The following is a 19,307-nucleotide window of genomic DNA, read 5'->3' as shown; positions in this document are numbered from 1 at the left end:
TTTTAGTGGGGAAAAGAGAGAGGACGAGGCGGGGAGCGTACGGAGAGAAAAAGAAGAAGAAGTACGATGCACGCAGGTACGTGAGCGAGAGTAGAGAGAGAGTGTAACGAGAGAGAGAGAAAACACTTGGAAGGCACTTCATCCTTGACCCTTTGAGGAACCGGTTCAAAAATTGAAAAGCTGCTGACAACGCAGGCATCATCTTTTCTCCCTTCTCCCTGCCTCCTCTCCTTCCCTCCCTCCCTCTCCCCAGACAGTTCACAGTACACCCTCCGCTCCAGGCTCCAGCCGCTGGAATAGCTGAGTCCCAATTATCAACTCCTGGGAGAAGTGATCTGATTGGTGCTGTGGACTCAGATGTCCCCCTCTGGGCCAGTCAGCTGGGGAAGGGTGTGTGTGGGGTGGGGGACACGATAGGTCAGCAAGGGTAGCTGCTGAGCCCACTCTGAATGGGTCTCAGAAGACGGGCTGGCTTGGAGCTACAGAGACCCCCGCAGAGTGCCTGCTGCTTGTTGTCTGTGTCGGCTTGTGTCTCTGAGTTCTCCCTGAAGAGGCTTTGCAGTCCTCGCACCATCTCCATGCACATGCAGTGGTGTCTGACTTGTTGGCTAGGCCACAGTAACAGATAGACACCAAATTGTGGTTAAACACAGTAGACATCTCTTGCTCTCATAACAGTCTTTGGAGGGGTTGAGGTCAGCAGGGCCACTGTCCTTGGCATTGCATTCAGGGACGCGGGCTTCTGTTGTTTTGAGGTTCTGTGGTTCCCTGAGGCTTGCCGCCTGCTGCCTGAGCCCCTGAAAGGGACAGGAGCCTGGAGGAGCTACTACCTGCAGGCTTTCAGGGGCCGGCGTGGGAGGGCTCACGTCCCACTGGAAAGAACCTAGTGTCAGGGCCACGCCTGCCTGCAGGGAAGACTGGGACAGGGAGTCCAGTCTGTGCCAGATCAGAGGAAGATGCGTTTTAGTGTTCAGCCCGGGGTCTCGGCCATTCAGGAGAGCAAACGCAGCACTGGTTTTGCCAGATGTGGGTTACATCCTTTTTAAACTTTGCCATTCCCCCTCCAGTTCTCTCCTTTCATTCCCACTTGAACTTGGGCCAAAAGGGATTTCACTGTGGACCAGTCCGTCACAGTCAGCCGTGATCTCCATGTTGCTAAGGACAGTGGGTGGTGCTCAGTCCTCACCTGGCTCGACTCCTTGGTGGCATCTGTCACAGCTTGTCACTTCCTCCTCCGGGAAACATCGTCTTCACTTGGGTTCTCGTCATCTTGCTCCTGGTTTCCTATTTTCCTGGCTGTTTCTTTCCATCCTCTGCTAGTTTTCCCGTCACCCCAGCTTCTGCACCTCACCACAGCCTGCTTTCCCCACAGTCATCCCCGTCTCTTTTTAAAATTTATTATTTATTATTTCTTTTTTTTAAGTTACAGTTGATATTTAATATCATGTTAATTTCAGGTGTATAACATAGTGATTAGACATACCTTACAAGTTGATCCTCCCTAATAAGTCTAGTGCCCACCTGGCATCATACAGGTTATTACAATATTATTGACTGGACTGTACTCTACATCCCTGTGACTGGTTTGTAACTACCAATTTGTACTTAATCCCTTCACCTTTTTCACCCCTCCCTCAAAACCCCCTCCCATCTGGCAACCATCGGTTTGTTCTCTGTATCTATGAGTTTGTTTCTGTTTTGTTTGTTCATTTATTTTGTTTTCTTCGATTTGACATAAAAGTGAACTCACATATATTTGTCTTTCTCTGTCTGACCTGACCCATTTCACTGAGCATAACATCCTCTAGGTCCATCCATGTCTTTGCACATAAAAGGTGTTCAGTAAACATGTATTGAACAAGTGAGTGGCTGCTAAATGAAAAAGAAGTATCATTTTCATTGGTATGCCTTTGATTCTCAGTGAGGGGTATCATTTCACGTTTATTGGCAATTTGTGTAACTTCTCTTCTGAAGTTCTTATGTTCATTAACCGTTTTGTGTGGGGTTTGGGATTGAGTGCAGTTTGGCTGTGTAGAGCTTGGGGTACTAGTGGGCAGCCACATAGACTGAAACTGTTTGTTGCCTGAGACTGTGGGTTTGTAAACCACTCCAGGGCCCAGCTACAGTATTTTAAATGCACTGATGAGATGACAAGAAAGTAAATAACTATCGAAGGTCAAAAATGAAGCAAAAGTCAAATTCCAGAGTAAGCAGTCAGTTGCTGATTTCCGCACGGTGCTTCAGGCCTTTGGGGGTACAGCTTTCCCCCTAAGGTGCATCTCAGTCCTGTCAGAACTTTTTAAAATTAATATTTTTGTTTGTTTGTTCCTCAGGCTTATGGTGAGGGCTCTGGTGCTGACTGTAGACGTCACGTCCAAAAATTGAACCTGCTGCAGGGCCAGCTGTCGGAGGCGTCACCCAGGTAGGTCGCCTGAGGGCGTGTCTTCTCCCCTGTTTCCCCTGGAGTGGCTTGCGGAGATCTGTGTGGAGAAACCCCTTAGCTTTCAGGTCTTCCGATGCCGCAGTTAGACACCCTGCACCATCTTCCCACTGAAAGTAATTCAGTTTGGAGACCAGGCGCTTTCAGAATGGCATGGCCTGACATGCTGGTGCGGGCTTAAATGCCAGCTGCCCTTTATTTCTTTAATCCTCACACAAGGGTATGTTTTTATTGGTTTTAGAGCGAGAGGAAGGGAAAGAGAGAGAAACATTAATGTGAGAGAGAAACTGATTGGTTGCCTCACATACACACCCCGACCGGGATCGAACCTGCAACCTGACTACGAATCGAACCCACAACCTTTTGGTGTATGGAATGACACTCCAACCAACTGAGCCACCTGGTAGGGCCCAGTTATAATATTTTAAATGCACTGATGAGATGACAAGAAAGTAAATAACTATCAGAGGTCAAAAATGAACCCAAAGCCGAGTTCCAGAGAATAAGCCCCTGGCTGCGAGGCGATGGGAGTCCGCTGCCTGGAACGCCCATGAGAGGCTGGGCCGTCCGGGGGACAGACAGCCTGTGGCTCACTCTGTGGGGGGTCCGTAGGGCACCAGCACATAAAGCTGCGTCCCCCAAACCTGCACCCTCAGCACCCAAATGACCAGAAACGCGCCCCTTGCAGCGGAAGCCCGCCCGTGTTGGCCTTGACCCTGGCTGAAGAGGGGACGTCTTGCTCCGGGGATTTTATAAGCTCGGGGAAGCTGCCACGTGTCTTTTCAGCCTTTTCTGCGCCTTTTCCACGTGTGAAAAGCTTCAAGCTGAGATTTTATTTTCAAACTGTCGCAGGAAGCAGAGGTAAATGCAGCTCCCCTCTGGAGCAACACATTTCAACCCAGGCCTGAGAGAATCCCACAGATAGCGTTCCAAGGAGTATGTACTCACAGTCATTAAACTCAAGGAAGCATGTCCTATGAGCAAAAAAAAGCAGAGCAACAGACAGACTTCAGAATTCATGATATTGTAAGTTTACTATATTTCATGAAATAAAAGAGAAGGTGGTAGTAGGAGCAAGAGCCTTTAGAATAATCGACACCCCGCCTGGGCCGTCACACAAGGAGCACTTACCAGAACAAACCAATGTAGAGGAAAAGTTGTCTTCCGTAGAGAAAAACTCAAGTGCTCAGCAGAGTAATAATTCAGGGGTTGCATAAAACTTGGCATCAGAAGACAAACACACCTCGCAAACAGAACAAGCAAAACCCTCAGAGGAGAATATTTCAATGCAAAGTATTGAAACTGTGCACCCGTTTCGAAGAGGATCGGCAGCAACAACATCTCATTTTGAAGTTGCAAACACAAGTCAATCAGAATTTCCTTCTAAAAGCATCAACTTTACCTACAGAAGCAGAAAAAAAAAAATAATCGAGTTGTTTTGAAAAGAGAACCAAAAATAGTTTGTAGAAATGGAAAGTACAGAGGAGAATCGAAGATGGCGGCATAGGTAAACACCGGAGACTGCTGCCGCAAACAACCACTTCAAAAATACAACTAAAAGACGGAACGGACATCAACCAGAACCACAGGAAGGCTGGCTGAGGAGAGACTCTTCAACTAGAAGGAAAAACAACAGCATTACGAGGCTCAGAGGCGGCGCAGTGTGGAAAATTTAAAGGTAGGGTGGTGCGTGCGCAAAGCGGGCTGGTGGCTGAGGGCGCGGTTGTCGTTTTCAATCAGGAGGGAGTCTCAGACTCTGGGCTACAGATCCGGGCGAGTCTCTAGGGACCCAGACTCAAACGGGAGAAGCGGGACTGTCTGGCTACGGTCCCTCCGAGGTTTGCAGCGGTTGCTGGGACAGAGAGGCAGAGCCTCTGGGGACGGACTGAGAGCGGCCATAACTGCTCCCTCCCCCGCCCTGTTGATCCCGCCCCGCCCAAGCCCTGCACAGAGCCATTTGCCGGATCGCCTCAGGCAAAGGCTAGATTAGCACCTCCCCAGAGGACTGAAGTTTTCCACACAGCTGATTCTCACAGCCAGTCGGCCTGGTGGTCAAATCCCTCTAGTATTAACTACAACAATTAAGGCTTAACTAGAACAAGACTGTGCACAAAGACCACAAGGGGGTGCACCAAGAAAGCATAAAAGATGCGGAGACAGCCGAAACCGGTTTGGCTCAGTGGATAGAGCTTCGGCCTGCGGACTGAAAGGTCCTAGGTTCGATTCCGGTCAAGGGCATGTACCTGGGTTGCGGGCACATCCCCGGTGGGAGATGTGCAGGAGGCAGCTGATCGATGTCTCTCTCATCGATGTTTCTAACTATCTCTCTCCCTTCCTCTCTGTAAAAAATCAATAAAATATATTTTTTAAAAAAAAGATGCGGAGACAAAAAAACATGACAGAATTGGAGGATGTGGAGCTAAAAATCGCAATTTTGAGGGCTTGCAATAAACTTGAGCAGAGCCTCACGAAAACTAATGAGACCCTCGATGCTACGATAAAGAAATTAGAAAGTAAGCATACACGGACTGAAATAAAGAATATTATACCCAATAGCAGACCAGAGGAGCACAAGAATCAAACCAAAGATTTGAAAGCAAAAAACACCCAACTGGAAAAGCAAAATGAAAAAAGAATCCGAAAGTGTGAAGATAGTGTAAGGAGCCTCTGGGACAGCTACAAGCGGACTAATATCAGAATTATAGGAGTGCCAGAAATGAGAGACAGCAAGATATTGAAAACCTATTTGAAGAAATAATGGCAGAAAACTTCCCCCACCTGGTGAAAGAAATGGACTTACAGGTCCAAGAAGCGCAGAGAACCCCAAACAAAAGGAATCCAAAGAGGACCACACCAAGACACATCATCATTAAAATGCCAAGAGCAAAAGACAAAGAGAGAATCTTAAAAGCAGCAAGAGAAAGAGACTCAATTACCTACAAGGGAATACCCATATGACTGTCAGCTGATTTCTCAACAGAAACTTTGCAGGCCAGAAGGGAATGGCAAGAAATATTCAAAGTGATGAATACCAAGAACCTACAACCAAGATTACTTTATCCAGCAAAGCTATCATTCAGAATTGAAGGTCAGATAAAGAGCTTCACAGATAAGGAAAAGCTAAAGGAGTTCATCACCACCAAACCAGTATTATACGGAATACTGAAAGGTATCCTTTAAGAAGAGGAAGAAGAAAAAGGTAAAGATACAAATTGTGAACAACAAACATGCATCTATCAACAAGTGAATCTAAGAATCAAGTGAATAAATAATCTGATGTACAGAATGAACTGATGATTATAATGAATCAGGGACATAGAAAGGGAATGGACTGACTATTCTTGGGGGGGGAAGGGGAATGGGAGATGCGGGAAGAGACTGGACAAAAATCGTGCACCTATGGATGAGGACAGTGGGTGGGGAGTGAGGGCGGAGGGTGGGGCGGGAACTGGAAGGAGGGGAGTTATGGGGCGGGGAAGAGGAACAAATGTAATCTGAACAATAAAAATTTAATTAAAAAAAATAAAAAAATAAAAAAATAAAAAAGACAAGTTACAGAATAAAAAAAAAAAGAAATGGAAAGTACAGTCATTGAAACTAAAATTGTAGTCAAAAGGTTAAATAGATTAAGTGCAGCTGAAGACAGAATCGGTGAAATGGAAGATAAACCCGAAGAAATTCTTCAAAAAGATAAAAAGGTGAAAAGTATGAGTTGAGAGGCACAGAGGACACAGAGAAGAGTTATTGCAAGAATAAAAAAATTGGGCAAAGGCAATATTTGCGGAGAAAAGAACCAAGCATTTTCTAGAGTCAAAGGTATTCATTCTTAGATCCAGGAAACACAATAAATCCCAAACTGGACAAAGACATGGTGGATGTAGGAAGTGCTAATGGAACTACACACAGCTACTAGAGCTAAGAAGTTAATTTAGCAAAATCACCAGGACACAGCATGAACATACAAAATTTAATTTTATATAAATGCAGTAAACCATTGGAAAATTATTGTTAAAATCAAATATCATTTATAATAGCATCAACATGAAATACTTAGGTATAGATAATAAAAAATGTAACATTTGTTCAGTAAAAACTATAAAACATTGCTAAGAGAAATTAAAGAGGACCTAAATTAATGAAAGATATAACATGTTCATGGATTGGAAAATTCAATATCATTAAGATGACAGTTCATCCTAAATTGATCTTAGAGTCAGCCTAATCCCAATCAAAATTCCAGCAGCCTTTTTTTTTTTTTTTTTTTTGTAGAAATTGACAAACTGATCCTAAAATTTATATATATCTGCAAAGGACCTAGAATTGCTGGAAAAGATTTGATAAAAAAGAAAGTTAGAATACTTCTGCAACCTGATTTCAAGATTTACTATAACAGGAATCAAGATATTGGTGAAGGGCTAGACGTACAGATACATCAGAAGGTGAATGAATGAACAGATTGTAGTGTATTCATACAACAGAATACTGCTCGGCAACAACAACAATGTGACAAATCCCAAAACCACTGGTAAGTGAAAGGAGCCAGACACAAAGGACCGCGCACTGTAGGGTCAGCCATTTTCTGAGGAGGGGATTGCCTGCCGAGTCAGCAGGGAACTTTTTTGGGTGATGAAAATGTTCTTCTTATTTATTTTTTAATATATTTTTATTGATTTCAGAGAGGAAGGGAGAGGGAGAGAGAGAGAGAAACATCAATGATGAGAGAGAACCATCGATTGGCTGCCACCTGCACACCCCACAATGGGAATCGAGCCTGCAACCTGGACATGTGCCCTTGACTGGAATTGAACCTGGGATCCTTCAGTCCACAGGCCGACTCTCTATCCACTGAGCCAAACCAGCTAGGGTGGGTGATGAAATTTTTCTATGCCTTGTTAATTATATCTTAATAAAAAAAATTTTCAATACCTTGATTGGGGTGATAGTTTCAAAGGTATAATTTCTCAAAACTTAGTAACTGTACACAGAAATGGGTACATTTTAGTGCATATTAATTATACCTTAACTAGAAGCCCAGCACGCGAAATCATGCGGCCCCACCCACCCGTGCAGGTCTTTGGTCAATACAACGTAGAAGCCTAGCACGCGAAATCGTGCGGCCCCGCCCACCCATGCAGGTCTTTGGTCAATACAACCTTAGACACAAGATAATGAAATTGGAGAACACAGGAGACAAAAGGAAGAGCTGAAGAGCAGCTGAAGAGACACAAGATCACCTGTAAGGAACACGGGACACCCAAGTTCTCAGTGGTAACATTGGGAGCAAGAGACAGGCTAACTCTTCAGACTGCTGGGTGCTGGCCTTAGTTGATGAAGTTGCGTTCCAGAATCAGAGAGGTGAGCAGAGTTCTGGCTGACGGCTGGCAGGAACTGCTCGAGGGAAGGCTGGTGTAGCGGTCACGTGCACGACCATGCCTCATCTCATTTCATAATCGCCCTGAGGGCCATTGGCTTCTTTTTACAGATGAACAGTCTGAAGTAGAGGTGCCCACACTTGGTAGAGTTTGGGGTTCTCGAAGTTCACTGGAGAGTTCCGATTCAGTCGTGCCACAGCCCTGGCTGACCTGGGTGGATGTGGCGCCGGCTCTCTCTCCTGCCCTCGCACAATAGATACCCCTGGACGTCAGCCCCCCTCCGGGCTCGGAGAAGAACGGCTCCTCGCTCTCCTCTGTGTGAAAGAGCCTGGTGCCCCTGGGACACTTCGAGCTCAGTGCCTTCTCTTTGTAGTGGTTGAGACACGCACAGCGGTAAAGACCCGCGTGCCCGTGTGATGGGCACGTCTCCATTGCTGGGGAGGGACCCTGTGCCACAGGGGTCCTGAGGGTATTCGTCTCCGTGTCCCAGGCCCCAGGCAGGGCATGTGCATACATGTCTCATTTATCTTCACAGTCACCCGAGCAGTATTACCCACTTCGGATGAGCAAACAGTAATGAACCCAAAGCCGCACCATCATAATGACAGCCAGTCATTGGCAAAGCCAGGACGCGAACTGTGGTCTCTGGGTTAGGCGTCTGCCCCCTCTCTGTCACTTTTCCTGTTGATGGAAGGCCCAACCAGCCTAAATCCGAGGAAGAAATGGTCCTTTTACTGAGGCCTTGTGAACTGCTAGGCTAGGAGATTCCTGAGTCACATCAGAACAGCGGAGCTAAGATGCTAACGTTCCCTCGGAGTCTGGTTGATACTCATTGTCCAGTCCTTGCAGCTTCCTGTCCTCCAGCTTCCTGGTCCTTTTACAAGGATGTCTGTGCAATCTTCCCCTAAGGTCTCGGGAAGAACCTGTAAATGCTGACAAGGAAAATGCAGGTCCTGGGCAGGCTGAGCATGTGGGTCTGCAGGTAAGCCAGCAGCACCTGGGGGTTCCACTTCTCCGTTTGCTCTGTAAATGCCTGTTGGTGCAACTGAATGGCAGGCACTTGGCTTAAAGCTACAGGGAACACAAAAAGGGATAGACCTGCCCCCTTTGTAAGGGAGACACCGCTCTGTATACAAATAATTACAACTCTCTCTCCTCTGTCTGCTTGGAGAACTGCTCTGAACTAAGCTTGTACTTCACCCCCGCGCTTCTCGCCCGTCCCTCGCGCTCGGGGCACCCCAGGGAGGGAAAGGGCGCTGTGCTAAAGAGCCCGAGCTTCCGAGTTCCCCCTCTCCAGCCTGAGCCTGGCTGTGGGGCTCACACCCAGTTCTGTCCGGTGTCTGTGAAGTAGGTGCTCCAAGGGGGTGAGCTTGAGTGATGGGTTGGGTGACGCCATGATCTAGCCGAGGTGCCATGGTAGGCGGAGTGCGTGTCCTGCCACAGTGCCTCTTCGGGGGCGGGGGCTAGTGAGGTAGATTTCAGGTCAAAATAAGGACTTTGTAGCAACAACAAGCCAGGAGCAGAGAGAAACGCTGCCTGGGCTGTGCCGGGGGGTCTTACTGGCCGTGGGGCGGAGCTCAGCAGGCCCGAGGAAGCGATGCCGGGTGACAGGTTCCTACCTGCGCGGGCATCAGGCCAGGCGACACGGTGATAGGAAGGATTCTTTTTTTAAAGCATAATGTGTGTGTGTTCAAATATTTTTATTGATTTTTAAAGAAAGAGAGAGAGAAACATCAATGGGCTGCCTCCTGCACACCCCCTTGGGGATGGAGCCTGCAACCCTCAAATGTGCCCTGACCGGGAATCGAATCATGACCTCCTGGTTCATAAGTTGACATTCAACCACTGAGCCACGCCGGGCCAGCAGGACTGGATTCTTTGTTTTGTTTTGTTAATCCTCACCCAAGGATATTTCTCCATTGATTTTTAGGGAGAGTGGAAGAGAGAGGGAAAGACAGAGAAACATCCATGTGAGAGAAACACATTGATTGGTTGCCTCCTGCACATGCCCTGACCAGAGTGCAGGCCGGGGAGGAGCCTGCAACCGAGGTACGTGCCCTTGACCGGAATTGAACCCAGGACCCTTCAATCCGCAGGCTGATGCTCTGTCCACTGAGCGACACCGGCCAGGCAGGACTGGATTCTTGATGGCACTTTCCCTGCCAGGAGATGAAGCCAGAGCACTGTGTCCTCCATGCAGCCCCGATGGCCAGGTCGAGGGGACTCCGAGGTCACCTTAGACCCCAGAAGGCAGTGATGGGGGACATTTTCTCTCTGGCCCAGTGACTGTTTTAATCGTCTTGCTTTGTCGACAACGGGAGTGAGACTGACTGTCTCTGTCTGAAGCACCGCCTCCCTCTGGCCTGTGCCGCTTCCCTGTTGTGCTCATCCTCAGTGTGACCTCCTGGTCAAGGCATTTTTTTAAATGTATTTTTATTGATTTCAGAGAGGAAGAGAAAGGGATAGAGAGAAACATCAACCATGAGAATCATGATTGGCTGCCTCCTGCACGCCCCCTACTGGGGACCGAGCCCGCCAATCCGGGCACGTACCCTTGACCAGAATCGAGCCCAGGACCCTTCAGTCCGCAGGCTGACGCTCTATCCACTGAGCCAAACCAGCCAGGGTGTCAAGGGCATTTTGATGCCTGAAAGGCAGCCAAGGTTGACCAGCAGGGCTTTTCTGAGGACCGTTCTCGGTTGTGTGTGGAGTGCCTTCAGCAGACTGTCCAGCACGCCCTACCCTGGGCCTGAGGGACTGTTCCACCCTCCCCTTCGTGCACTGGGGCACCCTCGCTCCCAGGATCTGCTCTCGTTCCTGATGCTCCAAACCCAGCAGACCCCTGCACTCAGGGCCCCAGAACGCAGGTTTACTTTACGCTGTCCTGAGAGCCACGGGGGCCCAGGCAGAGAAACTGCTGGGCGTCTGGCGTGGCCGTCCCAGCAGGGGCCAAGGCTGGCCTGGCCATGCCAGGTGGTGGCGTAGGGCACCGGCTCAAAGCCTAGAGGCGCTGGCTGTGTGACCCACTTAAGGATGTGGCCCTGAATCTCCAAATTACAGACTACTGTTCATGACAGAGTGTTTATTGCTCACCACAAGCCTGTTTAAACGTGAGGAGCTGGGCTAGTGAAGGCTCAGTGAGTGACAGCAAGTCGGGCAGAGCGGGCAGTGCAGCAGGCCCACGCCTCCTTCCTACCACCTGGCGGGGGGGGTGGCCGGGGCGTGCTGTCATTGTGTGGTGGAACCCACTTTTCATGCGTCTGGTCCCTGAGGGAGGGAAGGCCAGGCCCCAGCACCACCGTCTCCCCCGGGAGTGCACCTCTGAGCAGCCACTTCCACAGCTCAGACCCCTCAGCCCGGTTCTGGGTCCTGGGCCTTCCCGCCTGCCTGGCCAGGAACAAGCAGGATAGAGTCTGCACATGGCTCCCTGGTCTCTCCCCACTCGCCCCTCCTCTCAGGCACCCCCTTTCCTGACCCTAAGGTCCCCATGAGACGAGTGCCTGATTGCCTGTCTTCCTTTTTGGGAAGCCTGGTCATGGATTTGGCAGAGGACTTGGGGTGAGGTAACCAGCATTCACTCTGTGCTAATAACCCTCACAATCAAAGGCTGTCCCTCGGCTGCAGCCTGGTGACCAGCTAGTAGACAGCACAGAGCAGAAAGGCCAGAATCCAGGCACAGGGACCTTGCTCTCCTGCCCCCTGGTCCTGCCGGACCACTGGCCCTCGCTCTGAAGGCGGACACGGCCCTCTCCTGCTTTTGTCTCCATTGCAGGACCACGCTGGCCCAGCAGGGGTGAGAGAAGGAAGCAGGCGTGAGGACTGGGACGCCGGCCAGCTCTCTGGCCCTTGGGGGGAACCACTATGTCCTGCCCAGCAGGTCAGGGCCACGTCTAAGTGGGAACGATTTCTTTTGCCACTTGGAAGCTCACATGTGGACACAGGGCCCCCGACACCCCTGCAGAGGGACCCCAGGCCAGCGGGGGCAGCACAGGCTGAGCAGGGGTCTCCCAGGGCTCAAACTGCAAAAGACGGGGGCCTCAGGACACCCAGTCCGCTCCTGCTTCCTGGGGCCACACACACTCCTACATCTGGGCTCAGGAGGCCCTTCGGGGAGACCCCTGAGCAGTGGGGTGCAGGCCCTCAGGCAGAGGGTGGGCACCTGGTCAAAGGGGCACAGGAGCCCCGACCCGTGCGACTGTGTGACCTCTTTAACACTGGCGAGGACTTTGATGATGTTCTGTGAGCTGAGACTAGTGTGTTATTACGCAGGTGTGTTAGGTACCTGAGCCCTCCTCCCCTAGACCTGTGTCCCTGGAACAGGGTTCCCTGAGGGCTTTAATTAGGGCTGAGGATTTATGGGAACTAAGAACCGACAATAAACATGACTTTCAAACGGATCATCTCTTATTGCAACATCTTGGGTTAAAAGTGCTTACACCATTTAATTGCAGTTGGTTTACAGATATGCTAACAGAATGGCTACAAAGGATCCTCTTACTTTAAAAGCAGGCGACACATTTGGAAATGAGAACTAGAATGGCTGTGAAACGGGCAGTGCTCAGTGACCACCGGGGGCGCCTGCAGCTACTCCTGTGCCCGCGAGGCCTGCCGACTGCCTGCCCTCCCATTCTGGCTGCAGGACAACCACCTCCTTCTGACGCGGTGCTGGCTGTTGCAGCTGAACTCTGAGTATATCAGGTTCTAGCAGAAAATCAGCTACACATCAGTTACTATTAGTCATTTAAACAAAGAAAAAGCAGACGACCATGAGGCAAGATGGATTCTGGGCTGTTGGTGATACCCTGGCGGGCAGAGGGCAGGGAGATGAGGGGCCCACCCTGGCTGCACGAAGCGGGCACCGAGGGAAGCTGGGAAGCCCCCCTTAGTCATCGTCACAACGCTGGGAACTCCCTCCTGTCCTTGTCCTGCTGCCCTAAATGGCTTCATGCATCCCACCCGGTTCTGAAAGAAAAATGCAGAGTAACTGGCCCTTAGAGGTGTGGGGTTCTAACAAGCTCAACACAACTGTGAGACAGGAAGGGGGTCAGATAGCAGGTGAGCACAGCTGTCACAAGGGCGGTGGATGCTTTGAGTACTGGATGGTGTCCAGGGCAGCCCCAATGTCGTAATTCTTGGTCTGTAGGAGCCTGGTGAGCCAGCCGCCTTCATCAGAGAACCCCATGGACAGCATCTGGGAGAGGGACTCAATGAGCCGGGGGTCAGCTTCTGCCAGAGAGAATAATAAAAGCCATGAGGGGGAGTTGCTGGGCCCCAAGTGTGACCCGCAGGCAGCAGCAGCTCCTCCATCCAGCAAGTCCCAGTGCCTGCAGGGCCTGGCCCTCCCAGGCTCTCTGGCCCTCAGGCACACTCCAGGCTAGGGATGGGCAAGCTTTTCCGCTGCTTTGCAGGCTATTGGTCTGTCACGACCGCGCCATTCTGCCATTACATCATAAATGCCATTACATAAAAGCAGCCAGACACCATCTAAACAAGTGATTGCTGTGTTCACATAAACTTGTTATTTATGGACACTGAAATGGGAATTTCATCTGATTTTTACAGGTCTTGACTTTTTAATGAGGGAGGGAAATACACTAAAAGTGAGGCCTCCTCATTTTTTTTTAAAAGAGTTCTAGACAGGAAAGGAGAGGAAGAAACATTGATTAGCTGCCTCCTGCACGCCTCCCACCTGGGATTGGGCCACAACCCAACCATGTGCCCTGACCAGAAGTGAACTGGCAACTTTTTGGTGCATGGGATGACACCCAACCAACTGAGCCACACTGATTTCAGAGAGGAAGGGAGAGGGGAGAGTTAGAAACATCAATGATGAGAGAGAATCATTGACTGGGCTGCCTCCTGCACGCCCCACACTGGGGATTGAGCCTGCAACCTGGGCATGTGCCCTTGACTGGAATCAGACCCGGGATCTCGGTCCACAGGCCGTTGCTCTATCCACTGAGCAAAACCAGCCAGGGCGAGGGCCACAGGTGTTAACTTCTTAGACAACTATTATAAAGGTGAGAAAATTGCCCTGGCCGGTGGCTCAGTTGATTGGAGCGTCATCCCATACATCAAAAAGGCTGCAGGTTTGAGTCCTGGTCAGGGCACATACAGACCTAGCTTGCAGGTTCGAGCCCCAGGCTGGATGTGTACAGGAGGCAGCTGATGTTTCTCTCCCCCCACCCACCCCACTTCCTCTCCAAAAAATCATAAAAACAGGTGAGAATTTTTAAAAAATCATTCTTGGCCCATAGGCTGTAGTTTGTCTCCCTTGCTCTAGGCAGAGAAGATAGCCACCGGGGGCCCAAGGGCCACAGCTGGCCCCAGGGGTTTTCTCTTGAGTATCGTCCGGACAACACTGCATGTGACAGCGATGAACGCAGACATAGGCTGCCCCTACTCCGCATATGCTCTCAGCTACCAGGTCCCCCCGCCACCCCCAAACTGCGGCTCCCCGCCTGCTCCCACAGGAGCCTTGGCTGGGCCCTGTTAGGCCGCACTGTCCATGAGGAAGCAGAGTCTGAAGCCAGGACCAGGACCCCCGCTACAGAACCTCGGGTCCAGATGTTATGTTTCAGAAGTTACTAAAATCAGCTGCGCTTATGAGGGGCTCAGTATAGACACAGAGGACAAAACCAACTAATTTCCTCTCGTGTCAACAGACAAGCCCACAGCAGAGAACAGGATGTCTTTGTGTGGCTCAAGACAGCTGATAGGATCTCTGAATAAAGAGGCAGAACACAAAACTGCCTGCAGTCACTTGCCTGGCGGCAGGTGTGGGTACACCGCAGCTTCCTTCAGCCCCGTGGGTCCCTCCTGGGAAGGGTCCAGAGAGCTTGGCCCTTCGGACTCGGGCATCTGTAGAGACTGGAGTTCGCCTGTCGACGGGTCCACTTCCTTTGAAGATAAATGAGTCCAGTCATCGTCTCCTCCCGAGCAGTTGTCAGACTCCATCTGCTCCTGGAACGAAACCCCATGAGCACAGGCCCTCGCAGCCACCCCGGCCACAGCCTCAGCCCCTGGGGGGTGCGTGGGGAAGACAGACTGGCAAGCAGCTAGAGGACTGTTTTTCTTTACCAAGTTCTAGTGAAGGGGCCAGAGAACGACGGAGGTGCCACACACTTAACTCTGCACCGGAACTGGGTCCTGGCTGTGCCAGTGCCGGAGGGGCCGTGGGGGGGGAGCTGGGGGAAGCGGGAGGGCTTGCCTCGGGCTGCACACCCGACTGCAGCGTGATCTTGTTCATTTGCTTCGCCAGAGCCTGTGCAGCTCCTTCCATGGCCCCGTCCGGTTTGCTGGAGTCAGAAGAGCAGCTTCCTGGCTGCGAGCTGCACCTCTCCTCCGCGCTGGAGCTGCCTGGGGAGACGGGGGTCAGGCGGCTTCTTTTCCCTCCATGTTCCACGTCAATATCCACCTCGATGCCTAGAGGCCAAGGAGGAGACAAAAACCCTAAGTCCTCAGAGGGCGAACCTGCCGCTTACAAAGCGCTCTCACATTTAGCCCCGAAGCGGGAGGGCCGGGATGCTGGCATCCACTCCAGACCCGGCCACATGCCAACACAGGACCAGCTCAGGTGGCAGCCACCAGCAAGAAGGCAAGTGGATGGTCACCTGTGACCTTCACGATCCCAAGGGCTGAACTCCCCAAATCCTGGCCCAAATCTTCCTGGCTTCTAGAAACTCACTGCACCTCTCTCTTCCTCCAGCATAAAAAAACATTAATTGACACCCAGGTCAGTTTCAGAGCCAGTAAGTCCAGAACGAGTCCCTGTTTCCCCTGCACCAGGCAGGACAGACCTGCACAGAGGTCAGGACCTAGGAAGCGGGACCACGTGTGGCCAGAACGCCCCGCTGGTGCTGAGGCACAGGAGCTCCGTGCTGTTTGAGGGGCCGAGTGAGGTGAAAGCCACGTGCACTCAGCACTGGCATTCTGCTTGGGCAGGTGCACAGCTCTGCAGGTTGGATGAGCTGGTGTGGCACCTGTGGTCGTTCTTTCAGACCCTTCCTGCCACTGCAGTCACCAAGATGAGCGCTCATCTCATCTGAGGGCATGGGTCTGTGGTCATCTTGAACCAGAAGTCACCTTTAACCGATTCTCACTGCAGGAGGCCTGGCCCTGAGCACCCACCTGCAGACTAGCAGACGGACGCAGTGGGTGCTTTCAGAAGCCTCAGAGGCCACACCTGTCACACCCCTGGGGTCCATGCGGCAGTTCACTAACCCAGAGACCTGCTCTGAACCTGGCGTCACTCAGAGCCCCTTCCTCTTCCTCTCTTCCTCCCTGCTCCCAGCACCGGCATCAGCCTGCACTCGGGGGTTGCAAAGAAGAGGGAGAAAAAGAGAAAAGGCATCTCAACTGACTACTCGCCCCACGCCCTTGAGGAAATCCCAGGCTCAGGAGGAGGAAATGCAGGCTGTTCGCCCCCAAGGACAAGGCAGGCAGCCCTGCGACAGCTGGTCAGCCTCCCTCCTGGGACTGTTCTAAGACCTGGCTGGCTCTCCTGCACTCGGGGCAGCTCAAGAACCCGTCAGGGACTCCAACCTCGCGTGGCCTGTGGTGCAGCGCTGGGCAAAGGTTGCCTTGAGGCCACCAGGCCTTCCTAGTCTCAAGGGTGTTCCCATCCCTCTGCAGTGTCTCAGCTGAAAGCTGCGAACAGCCACGCACACACTGAGCTACCATAGGCCCTGCTGGTACCAAAGGTCAGACAAACACTTACCCAGGGGGCTGAGGGCGGCTGCCACACTCTCCCCTACGTTCTTGAGGAAATTCACACTGGGATCCTCCGATGGACCAGAAGCTTTAATTTTTAAAATATAAAAATAACGATATGTTTAATTAATACATGTCTCAATGACCTTGATACCTATTGCAGTGCTGCCACCTTTATCCTGCACGCTCTCCATCCCGGGGGCCTTTCCTGGCAGCCTGCAACCTTGTTCCCTCCCACCCCTGCCCACCTCCTGGGCCCCTTCACCCCGCTTCATCTGTGACCCTGGTGATCGGAACCCCGAGAGGGGCTCAATACACACATTATAAAATACCAATCACATCCTAGATATGTTATTTTCTCAAAATCAAATATCTCCACCCTTGTCCCAAAGGATGAGGTGAATCAAAGGACACAGTAATAAAACCAGAATCCAAAAATCTAGAATGCAAGCTCTGTGTAGTTTCTAACTTTGTGACTGTGTTTATGAAGACTTGACCTAATTTGGCTCTGACTTTCCTGACAGCTAACAAGAGAACAGAACACATTACCGAGAAGGTGTGGAGGGTGCTGAGCGGGCGGGGCCCAGGCTGGGTTTAAGGCAGGTGAACTAGTGGCCGTGGGCACTCAGGCCCGTCTCCCCATTTGTAAAGCGAAGAAAGTGCTCCCCCCTCTGCAGGGTTTGGTGAGGATGAAATAACCTCAGTGGCTGTGAGTCCAGCCCCGCACGGGCACAGCAGGAACTGGGGACATGGGGAAGGCCCCCCAGCCTGCGGCCCTGCCACCTCACCCTACAGAAGCCAGCAGACCAAGGCTCACCGGAGTTTGCTGTGGGGCTGGCCTGGGTGTCCCCCGCCCGAGGAGGACGTGGGCTCCAGTTCCCAGGTAGGCCCATCTCCCAGGCAGGCCACCCAAAGTGCCCGTGTTTCAGCTTCCGGAGCCAGCGGCTGTGAGGGAAGCCCTGAGGAGAGGAAACAGGGCAAGTGGCGCTGGGTCAGGAGGCTCCAGCCACCCTGCGCCCACCCTGGCCAGCAGGGAGGCCCGGCTCACCTCAAAGGGGCTGGGGAAGGCGAGCTTGCTGTGCTCCCTGTGCATGCCCTTCCCCTCGCAGCCGGCACACAGGTCGTAGTCGGGGCAGACGCTGCACTTGTACCGGGTGCCCACCACTGGACCGTTGCAGCCGTCGCAGATCACATTGGGGTGCACCATGTTGCGGGGTGCCTCCTGAGCACATGGGGGGCGGTGGTCCCGCCGGCACTCCTTCCTCTCTGCATGGAGGGCAGAGAGCCATGAGGTGGGTCCCACAAAGTGTCCCCTTGTCACTCCCGTGGGCTGCAGCACTGTCAGCAGCCCCTGGTCCCGCTCTCCAGACACCGAGTCCATGTGGGACTCAGCTGCTCAAGTGACAGCAGTGACAGCAATAAAGTGACCTGAGAACCTGCCGGGGGTCCCAGCACCTGCGCCCGTGTGGCCCGTGTGGGGGAGAAGCAGCGGGGGCTGTCTCTGTACAGCTCTGGTCCTGCCCTTCGCTAAAATAAACCCACAGCACCCCGCAAGCTGCTCCAGGCCACGGCACTTGGTCTGGGCACAATCAACAGTGAACCCAGAGATCTTCTGCCCCCACCCACTGTGGTGGACACCGACTCCTGCTCGGGCGAAGCACAGAGGACGGTGCCCTCTCCACAGCCCGCAGCCTCCACAGCCCCAGGCAGCCGGTTCTGCTTGGAGGCAGCACCCCAGGCAGCCCCTTACCTTTAATGTAAATACGGAACAGGTCATCCTTCACGTATGCCATGGCCATCGTCAGCTCCTCGTCACTGGAAAAGGCAACCAAGTCCCCGTCCTCATCTAGATTGTTTAAAAGACAGCACATGAGCACCCAGGCTTCTCCCCTGCACACAACTGCTGCGAAGGGCTGAGGCCGGCGCTCCAGGAGCACCTTGGGGGCTACCCGAAGCCCACCAGTGTGAGGCAGGGGGAGCAGGACTGAGGCCAGACTGCTCATCCCGCTGGCGCTGCCGGGAAGGTACGGACTCCAATCTGGGCCTGGGGGCACGGAGGAGGCAGAGTACCCGGTGCACGGGCAGCAGCCGTAGTGGCTACACACTGCTCTGCTTCCAGGCCAGCTGTCCCTTCACAAAGGGGCTGCCTCGGTCCACATCTGACCAGGCCCAGACCCATCGTCAACTGTGGGAGGTCCCCACCTGTGACCTGTTCCTGGAAAACCAAGCCCCTCCAAAGGCCGTGGGCCTCTTGGGGTTTAGGAGAGGAAATCAGGTGACTCCATCTGCTCGCTTCCTTCCCCAACGAAGCTGAAACTATGGATTTGTTTGCAGTCTCCTTTTTAGATGTGGCTCAACATGGTTTTAAAGCACCACCATGTAGGTCACAGCACACCGCACATCTGCAGGCTGGGCCAGCTGCGTGGGCCACCGGACAGCACTTACCGTAAGACTAGGGGCAGTGCCAAAAGGTGAAAACAACCCAAACATCCATCAGCTAGTGAACAGATAAACAAATGTATGTCCATACAACTGAACATTACTCAGCCACCCAAAAAAGAACGAAGCAGACACATGCTCCAACACTGGTGTACCTGGGAAACATTATGCCAAGTTTTTAGAAGCCAGTTGTGAATATTTATATGAAATGTCCAGAACAGGGAAATCCATAAGAAAAAAGAGTGCTTTCGTGGTTGCCTAGGGCTAGGATGGGAGGGTGGCTAAGGAAGAGGTCCTTTATAAGGCCGTAGAAGATTCTAAAATTGTGATCATGGCTGCACAAA

At 51.9% G+C, this 19,307-nt stretch overlaps 2 protein-coding genes across 11 annotated transcripts in view; one reads left to right on the top strand and one right to left on the bottom strand.

Annotated features, from left to right (window-relative positions):
• The window catches only part of MRNIP (MRN complex interacting protein), a 17,651-nt gene extending 5,442 nt beyond the window's left edge, over positions 1–12,209 (top strand). The window contains exons 3-5 of one of the 7 annotated variants that reach the window (XM_023743882.1): positions 2,334–2,422; positions 8,722–8,794; positions 11,585–12,209. In XM_023743882.1, the coding sequence (XP_023599650.1) occupies positions 2,334–2,422; positions 8,722–8,794; positions 11,585–12,055 (633 nt within the window). In that variant the 3' untranslated portion in view covers positions 12,056–12,209. Of the gene's footprint in view, positions 1–2,333; positions 2,423–3,052; positions 3,123–8,347; positions 8,474–8,661; positions 8,795–9,908; positions 10,518–11,584 lie in introns of those variants that run through there. The other 6 variants (XM_014467862.1, XM_023743884.1, XM_023743883.1 and 3 more) reach the window with 6 other exon arrangements.
• Positions 12,210–12,211: 2 nt separating this feature from the next.
• Positions 12,212–19,301, bottom strand: SQSTM1 (sequestosome 1). 4 transcript variants are annotated; one of them, XM_014467860.2, is made up of 7 exons: positions 18,275–19,301; positions 17,573–17,790; positions 17,342–17,483; positions 16,532–16,612; positions 14,943–15,237; positions 14,580–14,775; positions 12,212–13,038 (listed from the first exon to the last, which is right to left on the bottom strand). In XM_014467860.2, exons 1-6 carry the CDS (start codon positions 18,525–18,527, stop codon positions 14,613–14,615), a joined length of 1,152 nt encoding a protein of 383 aa, XP_014323346.2. In that variant the 5' UTR covers positions 18,528–19,301; the 3' UTR covers positions 12,212–13,038; positions 14,580–14,612. The 4 variants fall into 4 exon arrangements, with proteins under 4 accessions (XP_014323346.2, XP_014323347.2, XP_014323345.2 ...); XM_014467861.2 differs by having other exon boundaries at positions 14,580–14,769; XM_014467859.2 differs by having other exon boundaries at positions 14,580–14,769; positions 15,023–15,237; positions 18,275–19,297.
• Positions 19,302–19,307: the final 6 nt, after the last annotated feature.

The sequence above is a fragment of the Myotis lucifugus genome, unplaced genomic scaffold (genome assembly GCF_000147115.1).
Source record: "Myotis lucifugus unplaced genomic scaffold, Myoluc2.0 scaffold_417, whole genome shotgun sequence".
In the NCBI taxonomy this organism is placed as follows: domain Eukaryota; kingdom Metazoa; phylum Chordata; class Mammalia; order Chiroptera; family Vespertilionidae; genus Myotis; species Myotis lucifugus.
The sequence above is the reverse complement of the archived record's forward strand: the minus strand, read 5'-3'. Positions and strand labels throughout refer to the sequence as shown.

What these genes read in the sequence shown, in the direction of transcription:
- SQSTM1 (XM_006102539.3), bottom strand. Translation starts at nt 18,527, where the DNA reads ATGAGCAGTCTGGCCTCAGTCCTGCTCCCCCTGCCTCACACTGGTGGG. An exon ending in AGCCGCCCTCAGCCCCCTGG is followed by an intron (nt 15,238 to 16,531) that starts GTAAGTGTTTGT and finishes CTTGGCCTCTAG; the next exon opens with GCATCGAGGTGGATATTGAC. An exon ending in GTACCCACACCTGCCGCCAG is followed by an intron (nt 13,039 to 14,579) that starts GCAAGTGACTGC and finishes TCTCTCTGGCAG; the next exon opens with AAGCTGACCCCCGGCTCATT.